Here is an 11,857-nt window from a genome sequence, read left to right as displayed (position 1 = left end):
TTCCTATATTCTTGGGAAAAAAAATTAAATGTGACATGGTTGAAAACCATTATTCAGTCTCTGTGAACAAAATGCCACTGAGTAGTAGTAAATCTGATTTTGCATTGAAGTGCAGTGGAGCTCTCAGCCCTGCTTTCCCCCTCACTGATAACATGGAAACAAGCATTCCTCCTCTACACATCTTCATCAAGTTTACTCTTTAGCTGCAACTCCTGAACTTTAAAGAAGCCTGCAAACTCTGCCTTGGTGATGAAGTCAAATAAGCCAGTAAAAACACTGCTCAGAGGCCCCTCAGACCCCAGTCAGACTTTCATTCAGGGTGGAGATGTGGTCAATCATGCAGAGCTGTCTCTGGCCGCGGTGGGCTTGTCTGGGCCGCTGGTGCAGCAGGAAGAGGCGTTTGGCTGCAGCTCTGTACTTCCGAGACATGAGGTTGTAGACGACAGGGTTGATGGAGGCGCTCAGGTAGCAGAGCACCATGGAGGCCATGTTGAAGTTCTGGCTCAGCATGGCCGTGTCGTAGTCATCCACTTGGGCAAAGAGGTTCCTGCCAATGAGGTAGGGCAGCCAGCATATGATGAAGGCCAGCACCACCACCACTGAGGGGGAAAATGAAGGAAATTAGATGTTTAAGAAATAGATTAACATTTGCAGAAACACTTGTTACTGAGACTTGGATGACAAGATTGATACCACTCTCATGCTTTTACAATAAATATGAAGCTGCAGCTTAAGCTTAATCCTCTGGGGTCTATGATAACGTGGCTTTTTTCAAATCGCTGTAACAATAAAACGAGGTCACGTGGAGCGCTGCTGTCGACTTCACTCCAAATTACAGATTGAAACTTTCTCCAGTTTTTTGTTTGATGTTCCGAGGTCATGTAAAACCAAAGATATGATCGTTTTAATTTGATAGTACAAAAATATTTATTCAAGTGTAAAAGTAGGATGGGACGAGGCAGGCGTGGCATTCTGTTAAAATGGAAAAAAGGGGTCTAATCATCTAACACTGTTACTATAAATAAATATGATTTTATAGTATTTTTTGTGTATAGTTTTATTATATTTGAATTTTACCTTTATATGTTCATATTTGCAACCTATGTTTTACATTTTTCAGGTCCGAAACAGTTCATTGAGGATATTTGTGTTTTTTATTGTCATAAATAGGTGGGTTAAAGTGAAAAAATAATTGTCAAATCATGTTGAAGTTGTGCTGAGAAAATACCAAATACCAAACATGGGTATTGTAAATATTATGTGGTATATAAATAGACTCCAGAGGGTTAACATGAAGACTGGAAACATGGATAAACAACCAGCCTGGCTCTGGCTCCTGGATGTGATTAAATATGCAACTAAAGTTAAAGGGGAAAAAAAGGAAAAAAGATCCTAAGTTCTAAAATTAATGAGTTTCATAAACACTTAGCTAATCCACTTCATTAGGACTGTGTGGGAGTAGTTTGATCATATTTAATTGACAGGGGTTATCTTTCTAGCAACAACTAATTCTATTTCTTATTCATCATTGTTGGGTTTTTATTTAAGAGAACCCTGTTAAATAAAACACACAAAGCAAACATTAAATAACCGCTATTATTCTAGTATTTATGTTGCGCTCATTTATATTCAGGAGCTGATTAATACAATTTAAAAGTAGTTACCCTTGACATTTATTAATGACCAGCAGCAAATATCATCAAAAGAGTTTTTTCTTATGCCCACGCACAAACACACACTCCCTTGCACGACCTCTCTTGTTCTTAAGTGATAGTGGCCTGCAATTGGCCCCAACAATGAAGTCACATTTTTACAAAACAGGCAAGTAAACAAGATAATTAGAACATATATGCAGCAGAAAGGCCACTGAGAAAACGAGTTACAAATCTGAAAAGGAACAAAGCTTAAATAGCTTTTGGAAGCCAGAAATCTCAGTGCTGGGTGCGGTAATCAGTGAGTCACTGGTATTGATCAAGAAGCCCAAGCAAATGAAATTACCATCAATTTGTCTGATGGGGGCAGTAATTTCTGTAAGGATAATTAATGTCTATTCAATAATTAAAAGAGAGGTAAATCTGGCCTACAAAAGCCTAATTATTTGTGAATTAACAATAAGAGATGAATTAAAGACCTTCTATTTGGATTCACAATAAGGGGAGTGAACAGATAACACAGTTTTGCCTAAAATGCATCAGGTCTTGTCTTATGAGGACAGAAATCATTGAGTGACTTCTGGGATGTGTTACACCGGCAGATTAAAAAGGAGTCCAGGATTATGGGAGCATGTAAATTTCCATTATGGTTGATTTATGGAGGTCTCTGATGACAATCCAATTTGGGATTGAACCAATGTGGATACAAATGGCAGCAAGTCTGACAACATGAGCTCTGTGCAGTGTGTGCTCAGCGCACAGCATTAATATCCTGATGGAAGCATTATGATTAAATATTTGGCTAATACAGATTGTCCTGGCCATGGTCCTTTACTGTAAACAGGTTTTCCTGCACAATATGCCAGAGCTGCAAATTAAGCCAATCAGTATGTGCAGTGGCAGGACATGATTTGCTTCAGACAACAGAATAATTAACCAGCTGATATCAACAACAACACACATGGCACCCTCTTTCCTCAAACTTGCTGGAAAAAGCAACGCAATGCCCCGTGAAAGCACTTACAGAGAGCTGGATTTAACAGATTGCGTTACACTGCTTTGGGTTATAAATGCAGTGCAAATCAATTGTTAAAATATAGACAGTATGAGAACAAAAGTTAAAGTTTGCCATAGCAAACACACACAACAGAGCCAGTGCAGAAAACAAGAAATACAGATTCTACAGTCCTCTGTCAGTCTGATTTTGCTTCAGCAACAATGACAGGTAGAATTATTGTGTAAAACTGATGGATTTTTGGTTTAATCTTTTACCTACAGAGAGAGTTTTGTATGCTGCCCCTCCTGAATCTGAATTGCCTGTATTTTTGGTTTGTGGAGGTTTTAGAAAGCATAAAAGACACACACTCACACACATCTGTCAGCACTCACCCAGGATCTTGACTGTTTGTCTGTGTGACCTTTCACGGGCCAAAGCACAGGGGCCTTGCAGGTCGTTTTTGCTTTTCCACAACTTGCAACCAATGGAGCCGTAGAGGAAGATCAGGCAGAGCATCGGACAGAAAAAGTAGGTGGTGGACACCCAGAGCATGATGTGTAGCTGCCCGGAGCTGATGGCGTAGTTGGTGTGCTTGCACTGCCCTGTGTTGTAGTCCGGATGTGTGTCATTGTCATACTCCACCCCAACCAGGAAGAGTGTGGGAGCGGCAGAAACCAGAGCAAAGCCCCACAGGGCGAGGATGATGTACTGGACTCTGCGTCTGGTCACCACCACTCTGCTCCTGAGGGGGAAGCTGATGGCCAGGTAGCGCTCGATGCTCAGGGCCGTGATGTGCAGGATGGTGGCCGAGGTGCAGCCCTCAAAGATGTAGTGATATAAGCGGCAAACCACCTCGCCAAACAGCCAGGGCACATACTTCCATAGGCGGTAGAGGTCAAAGGGCAGGCAGAGGAAGATGATGAGGTCAGACACCGCCATGCTGGACAGGTAGAGGTTGGTGGTGGTCTTCATGTCCTTGAAGTGCTGGATGATGAGGATGGTCATGGTGTTGCCCGTCACCCCGATGATGAAGATGAGGATGCAGATGACGGTGACGGGGATGAGGGTGGAGGTGGGGAACAGGGAGCCCTCATAGTGGTGGTCGTCTATGTTGTACTGGTCCATGGCCTCCGCTCCACCAGCATGAAGGTCCACCTGGGGTCTGGTCCAGGGCATGCCAACCTCCAACAAGTGCAAAGTGTAAAATCGAGAATCAACAAGTAGCTGAGGAGAGAAAAATCAGACCATTTCAGTACTATATCAGAGTTTCTTAACAACAACATGCTTTGAAGATTTTTGATTTTATTTTTTGTTTAAAGTCCAGACAGCTATTGGTTTCTATTCATCCATGTAGGTTATAAAGATCTGTTAGCAGTATCTTAAAACGTGTTACTGCAGATGAACAGAAATTCTACATTATATTTTTATTATTATTGATGCAGGGTTAATTCGTTTTAAATTATTGCACTGCATTTCCTTGTAGCAATGATTTAACGTCTGACAAAGATAAATGCACAATTTATTATTACACAACTCAAGTGTCTCCTGATTCATTTACCATACAGGAATGAATGGAAACCAGCAGATGCCTTGAAAAATGCATTCAGCGTTTGAACTAAAACAGCATGATTAATATATTATAATAGTTAACATAAAGTAAAAGCAGGTTGTAGTAAGAGAGCTAAAACATGCAAAACTGCTATGGTCCTTTAGCTCTCAAAACAGTAATAAAATCATAGTGTAAAATAAGTAATGCTGGTGACATTACCTTTAAAACTGAGCTGGATCTCTCAACCTTTTAACTTTTTCTCGGTCTCTGTTGTGTTGCAGCGTATCGATGGAGAGCAGCAGGGGCAGCAGCAGAGTCTCATGAAGTGGCAGAGCCGGTCCTTAATGTCTAATAGCCAGTCGAGCTCTGGTGAAAGACGAAGAAAGGAGCACCTCCTCCACAGCACCCTGAGGAGTCAGGGAGCAACAGGGAGGTTGTCTGCCTGGTGTGTGTGTGTGTGTGTGTGTGTGTGTGTGTGTGTGTGTGTGTGTGTGTGTGTGTGTGTAAGTAATCTTCATAATCAAATGATGACGGGACAGATGATGTTAAAAGGCAAAAGATAAAGGGAATACGATTTAAGGGAACCCCCCACCACCACTGCTGCTCCTCTTGGATGCAGATTGAGTATCAAACTAATCTGTACTGATCGTATGTATATACACAAGAAATTTTCATATAAAGAGGGATGTAACTTTATTAATTAATGCATCAATCACTGAGGTCCAAGTGTGTTTGCCAAACTGTCTGATATAGTCACTGAAAAATGAGTTCTGTGTTTGCTTAATTGTCCACCAGCCCCATCTGTCTCTCTGCTTGGCCTCATCACTCCACACACCCACCAGTTCATCTCCTTCTCCTCAGCATCACGTTACCTATCAGGCTTGTTATAATAAACCTGACTTCAACAATGCCGGTAAAAGGGGAATGCCATTCTAAGAATTTACATAAAGTTTGGTCAGTCGTTGGAGGTACAGGGCCAAAAAAGGTCAAAAGTTGTGTGAGTTCTTCCACCTGGTCGTGGTTTACAGTCTGGTTTTTTAAAATAGGATATAAACTCTAATTTAGTGCGACTTCCAGCAATCCAGTGCACAACACAGTGTTCTTAACTTCACATCTCATTAACCCACAAATTCTGAGGTTTTCAGTCTGATTTTAAATTTTGGAGTTAAAGCCTGCAGACCAATATGCAGTGGCGGAAGGACATTTTCTCAAGTACTGTACTTAAGTACAAATTCAAGACACTTATTTCCATTTTAAGTAACTTTATATCTCACTTTTACTCAGGATTAAGTATTAATATTCAACATGCAAAAACAATGCATCAGTAATATTAATCCAGAAATATATATATAACATGACAATACTGACAAGGAACAATTTACTTCATAATGAGTATGTTTACTTTTGATACTTTAAGTAAATATAGTTGACAGTACCAAGGAAGGTTTTAACTGCAGGACTTTTATTTGAAATGAGCATTTTCAGTGAGGTATTGCCACTTTTAAGTAAAGGATCTGAAAACTTCTTCCACCATGGTCAATATGAAAACTGATTATTTTTGCATCTGTGTGTGAACTGTCTTAACCCATGCAAAGAAAGGCATTTCCCAATGAGTGTGTTGCAAAAGGTTAAGAACAAAAACGGGTGTTTTTCAGTTCCTGATCTTCAGGTTTTCCTATTCTATTTTGTGTCGGAAGAAACATTAGTCACCAAAGCCTGTGTGACCTGCTGGATGACCAGGAGTGTGCTCTGTTGGTTCAGAGCCTCCATATCAAATAAATCTAAATGGACCTTTGTAACGAGAGTCACACTGACATTGGGGTGTATTTGTGTGTTTACACTGAGCCGATCCACTGCCAGATGCACCACTCGGACCTCCGAGGGGCAGTGGGATGTCCCTCCTCTCTCATTGTTTACTCCTGTCAAAGCAACACGACTGGGAAAGCTTGTTTGCCCTTTTTCCAGTCCGTCTCTCAACAACAGCCAATGTTGTACACAGAATGGAGACTGAGACAAGTAAGCCCACTTTCACCCTCATTAATCATGGCTCTCCTGCTTACACCACTTAGGTGTGCTTGCGCAATGAACAGGACAGAAGCTTTCATTCTGCATACACACTTTTACACACAATACTGAGAGGTGTAGCAGCAGGGTTAAGCTCTAAAGTCACAACAAAATAAAGACAAGACAGTAGAAGTATCCCTGTATTGACATTAGGATGACACTTCTTAATATTCTATGTTCGATTGGTACACTGTAAAAAAAAAACCCTGTTGTTTTAACGGTAAAAAAAAAAAGGCAGCTGTGGTTTCCAGAACTTTACTGTAATAAATATGGTGCAACTTTTTGTAATATTACAGTAAAATTATATTAGCACTGATGATTTCCCGTTTAAGATTGCCATTTTATTCCATATTTTACCGTAAAAATAAAGTTTTTCCATCAAAAGAAACGCTGTTCTGCCATATAATATATACTTTATAAATGCTGCATAAATTAAAGATTATATCATTAAATATTACAGTATATTTCTGTTAGAGATATGGTGTTTAGTACATTTAACAGTGAGAAAAAATATTTTTATGAAAAATAAATGCAAAAATGACAGCTTGTATATATATTACAGGATATGTTTGCTACAAAAACATTGCCAGTGCATTTTACAGTGGAGTAAAGTATTCAAAAAAATTTTGGCTGATATATACATTTACGGTGTTTCATTGGTACTGAAACTGAATTAACCTATTTATCATTTATGGTCTTTTACTGTCATGGTTTAGCAGTTTTTCACCGTAAAATCTACAGACATTTTTTACAGTGTAGTTGATTCAATTCCTCTAGATCTAGATCTAGAAGACCTAAGGAAAAGAAGGGATAGAACCTTTTTCTGTAGTTTTAGAGGGATGTTGCCTATTTTTAATGTTGGTTTTCCAGCAATATAGATTTTCTCAACAAAATTACAGGGTCTGACACAGTCGGTTATTAATGCGGAGCCCATCTGATTTGTGGAAAGATTTTGTTTTTATGACCCATTGTTAAAGTGGCAATAGACACATTTTAACTTATCATTATGGTGACAGCTGAGGCAGGGACTGCTGCTGTCATTTAAGCCTAACAATTTCATTATCAACCAATCTGTTGATTATTTTTAATCAGTTTAAGGTCTATAAATCATCAAAATATCATGATGTGACATATCCTTCACAATTTAACAGAGCCAGATGCATCTTCAAATGTTGTTTTGTCCAACCAACAGTTCATTTACAAGGGTGAAAAGATGATAAAAGCACAAAATTCTCACGTCAACTGCTAAAACCAGTGGATATTCTAAAATGGATATTTGTTTTATTACTTTGCCAACCAATAAATGGATCATCAGAATAGCTTAGAACCAATTTTCAGTTACTGATATCGATATAAAAAGGGAATTTGTCAATTGAATTGTTTAAGGTTTCACCTGACAGCCCTTTAAGAACAAATATTTTCATGGCAATGTTATATTTGCTGAGCAGTGCAAAGACAAACATATGCCAGAACTTCAAACATGATTAAGAATTATAAATCTTTTATTGTGCATGGATCCTTTGTAGATATCATGGCTATACAGATACACTTTAGATACATATCTATGATTATACATTTTTCCCATAACGAACATTTTAAAGTGATATGTCTGGTAGTATGTATAGTATAACAAATTTTCATTTTGGAATGTACGGTGTATGAGGTAACTGCAAACATTAAAATTACATAAAAATGGTCTCTATTTTTGTGCATATTTTACTCATTTTTGTAGCATTTTGTTAATCTCCCCAACCAAAGGTAGTAAGCCCAGGGTGAAGAGGTGTTAAAATGGCACACGTTGCAATCGCTATCAAAAATAGGAATTTGAATTCATTAAATGACAAAGAGAAGACATTTGCAGAATGTCTGAAAGACCAAATCATGTAATTATCCAAGACGTTTTGCAAGGTACCTGTATTTCATTTTTACAGTTGCAACAGCAGTTTTTTGCCCAAAACCAAACAACACCAGACCCTACAGCCAGATTACCACTGAAAACTCAGCGTTAGAAATCTGTTACAAATACTTAACACACAGAGAAAAGGCAAATTTAGATTCACAGGAAGTATATGATATAACACATTTTGTATCTGCCATTTGTGTTCCATGATTCATGAGTACTCAGGATTTATTATTTTCTCTGGAGAGTATTAACTTATATTACTTCAATATTATAAAAAAATATACTTCACACATGTATGACCTGACAAAAGAAATCAAATAAATCATAAGTAATACATAGAACTACTTTCCATTTCTCTCCCGATTACGTATGTTTACTAACATCAAATAAATGTTGCAAAAATAAAAGTAAATAAAACACATTTTATAGTTTACTAACACTAAAAGAAAAAACATCAAAACTTAAGAGAAATTAAGAAAATTCTCCCGAGATTTTTTTCCTCTCCAATTAAGGCCTCTGAAACAACTGGTACATACTTTTTTTTTCTCTTTTTTCCCCCTCTTTTTTTTTTTGCTGAGATAGATCAGCTGTTTCAGTGACACATTATGTGGTACTACAACTTTTAAAACACCCAAAACACAAGTAGGGTTGCACAATCTCAAAGTGTGTTCTATAAAATGCATCACAAGACCAAGACGCAGTCAGTCAAGGTTTTCTTTCACTAAGGTGCAAAATCAATTACTGGGGAAAAACAAAAAAACAAAATAAAACAAAACATACAGGTAAGCATACATTTTTTGTGCTGAACAACAATATTTCGGAGTAAAGCAGCAGTATAACTATATGATAGTAAAAATAATTAGATTTCACTGTTAGTTTGGTTTTTGTTTGTTTTCTAACTTTATACTGAGCAATTTTTTCCTCAAACTTACAGGTCCTTGTGTCTTCACTGTACAAAAATATACTAACATTTCTCCAGTCATTTTTGCATCCTTAAACATTCTGAACATCAAAAAGGTTGGAAAGTGCTAAATGAACGCTCTATAGTGTGAACAAGATTTTCATTTACGTTTCTTCTCTCACTAGACCCCTTAAACTCCAGCAGGGGGTTAAGTCCCTTCATCTGGCCCTGAAGCCCTCCCAGCCGTGTACCTCTGTGGCACTAACTACATACAGTATACACATCTGGACACACACCCCACTGTGCAAACACTGGCCCACCAGGTCCCAGGATCAAATAGCACATAGGCTAATGACACACCTACATACTATTTTTGGAACACATCTATCAAAACAGTTTTATACTGGACACATAAATGGAAATATAAATAATGACTATTTCTATACACATATATATATATCTGTATATATATCTATATATACTGTAATCAACAAGTACATGAGTCAAAGCGCCCCTTTTCCCTCCCTGATCCTCCTCCCAAAATAAACCACATCCGTGCTCTTTCCAGGTTCCTTTTGCACAGGAAGCTGACCATGATGAAACAGAAATCAGAGCGGAACAACAGATACCACAAAGTTTGGACGGGGCAACAAAGGCAGTAAAGTCAGGGAGGTATCACAGGTGCCAAATAAGGTGTTACATCCTCCATTTTTAACTGCTATTCAGCTGTCACTCACCAGCCCTCCCTCCCTCCCGCTGCACCCCAATGCGGCTAATGCGATTACTCTGAAAACGAAAAGTACAAAACGAAGAATACAAAACAACAGAGAGAGGGGGGAAAGAATAAAGCTATAACCCTGCAGCTGGGTGGCGCAAACTCCTTATTTAATGACAAAGTACTGGATGACAAAAGCGATGAGGATGGCAATGACGGCAAAAACCATGAGGAGGAGGAAAGCACACTGCTCGTCCGTCAAGCTCCGTCTGGCTCGGTTGGACTCCGTGCTGGATCTGGAGCCCGAACCGGCCGCACTGCTGCCCACCGCCATGTCGTTTCTCTGGGGGGAGAGGGTCACTGTGGGGCTGTAGGGGCCGCTCAGCTCAGGGGCGTCCTGGCACTGCCTGATAGCACACACCCGGAAACGGTAGTCACTGTTGGGCTGCAGGTTCTGGACATGGAAGGATGTGGCAGAGCCTTTGTAGGCCTGTAAACAGGAAGAGAGAGGAGAAGAGGGAGAAAAAAATGAAAATAACATAGTAAAAGTGTGAAGTTGCATTTTCTTTTGAAGTGAGCAATTGCTGATTTTCTCCCTAAATGCACAAATTAATTATTTGTGTCTTTTTCATCACACTGTTTATGATAATATATGACTGAGTAAATACTGTTATTATGGATACAGGCCTGAACCTGGTGTACAATATTGACAAAGTTAGGTTGGTTTGGTAATTTGTATTAAACATGTACTGGGCAATAAAGCTGTCAAAATCCTTCCTGTTTTACGGCTTCTGCCTTTCTGGATGAAATTGCTTTTCAGCCCTTTCAAGTCAGGCATAATAGAGAAAACACAGTTTTGCCTCCCTCTTTAAGCTTTGAATATTTTTCAATTAACAGACTTTTTTCTGACTTATTTGTTGAGTTATGTTGTTTGTTCCCTTGGATGAAGGGGGAAGCCATCTGCCTGAGCTGTTTTCCCAGCTGACACACCCACATGTTTTTTAAGAGCCTTGTGAAGCTGATCTATTTGGCTGGTGTAGTGAAACTTTTATTCTCTTTGCTGAATGCCCTAGATTTTCATTAAAAATGTGATAGTAAGCCTAAAATTGCATTCAACAAATCAACAGTTTTTATTGGTTATATAGTGGGAATATAATAAAAATAGAGGAGAGAGAAGACGGAGGGTGTGCCCTCTCTGAGAGAATGGGCTGTTGAGATGTCACGAATCGCAGCATTCGAAAAAATGTCATGTAAACAACTGGGTAGACTGGATCTATATGAAGCAAAATGGGGTAAATATATATAATATATATATATATATATATATATATATATATATATATATATATATATAGTTGTTTTTTATTTTTATTTTTATTTTTTTATTTAGTTAATTGTGGATAAATATATACTGGTGCTTCTTCTTTTTCATGTATGTATTTATGTTTGCTATTATTATTCTTAACCTTTTTATTTGTTAACAAATGATGTCTTCCATGCAACGCTTATTTTATTTATTTGTTGTATTGACCTTCCTTGATTCAGTTTTTGAGTATGAGGCTCAATTTATTTTATGTTCTGTATGAGTGTACTAGATGTACATGGAGGAGCACGGTGAGAGATGCTTGTAACCAGAAAGTGATTAGCACTGATGGTGATGGTGTTTGGTTGTTGTTGTTGTTGGGGGTGGGGGGTTGTATTTATATTTTTTGTTATCTATTGTTGTACAATGAAAATGGAAAATAAAAAAATGTTGAGGAGAGAGCACCTATTCAAACTAGCTGAAGTATAAAAATATTGAATTGTCCATTATTCACCAGCCAAACTATACTATGCTTCTGGTGCACAGACTGAATCAAACTCCGATGAATAATTCCCCTTTCTTAAACAGAAGCTTCCTAGTCCAGGCCAATGAGACTGATAATAAGGATGGAAACCAAGTCATGCCGGACGGCAACCACATATTTCAACCCCCTGATTCAATTGCCACATATGATGTGGTGAGATTAGCATAAGCCTGCAGTGGCCATTACTCCACATTAACATGGCTGGAGGCCACTGAGAGGGATGAATGTG

The 11,857-nt window shown here is 38.5% G+C and overlaps 2 protein-coding genes across 4 annotated transcripts in view; both read right to left on the bottom strand.

Moving 5' to 3' along the window:
- Positions 1-291: 291 nt before the first annotated feature.
- On the bottom strand, positions 292-4,470 carry mlnr (motilin receptor). The gene is made up of 3 exons (XM_059331710.1): positions 4,418-4,470; positions 3,042-3,873; positions 292-599 (listed from the first exon to the last, which is right to left on the bottom strand). The coding sequence occupies exons 2-3, from the start codon at positions 3,823-3,825 to the stop codon at positions 292-294; spliced, it is 1,092 nt and encodes a 363-aa protein (XP_059187693.1). The 5' UTR covers positions 3,826-3,873; positions 4,418-4,470.
- Positions 4,471-7,746: 3,276 nt separating this feature from the next.
- Positions 7,747-11,857, bottom strand: part of fndc3a (fibronectin type III domain containing 3A) — a 51,520-nt gene continuing 47,409 nt past the window's right edge. For all 3 annotated transcript variants that reach the window (XM_059330519.1, XM_059330520.1, XM_059330521.1), the window contains one exon: positions 7,747-10,271. In XM_059330519.1, the coding sequence (XP_059186502.1) occupies positions 9,948-10,271 (324 nt within the window). In that variant the 3' untranslated portion in view covers positions 7,747-9,947. The remainder of the gene's footprint in view (positions 10,272-11,857) is intronic.

Source organism: Centropristis striata, chromosome 4, assembly GCF_030273125.1.
Source record: "Centropristis striata isolate RG_2023a ecotype Rhode Island chromosome 4, C.striata_1.0, whole genome shotgun sequence".
NCBI lineage: Eukaryota > Metazoa > Chordata > Actinopteri > Perciformes > Serranidae > Centropristis > Centropristis striata.
The sequence above is the reverse complement of the archived record's forward strand: the minus strand, read 5'-3'. Positions and strand labels throughout refer to the sequence as shown.

Coding starts and splice junctions, on each gene's coding strand:
- mlnr (XM_059331710.1), bottom strand. CDS start 3,825: ATGCCCTGGACCAGACCCCAGGTGGACCTTCATGCTGGTGGAGCGGAG. Junction 600..3,041: donor ACAAACAGTCAAGATCCTGG/GTGAGTGCTGAC, acceptor TTTCCCCCTCAG/TGGTGGTGGTGCTGGCCTTC.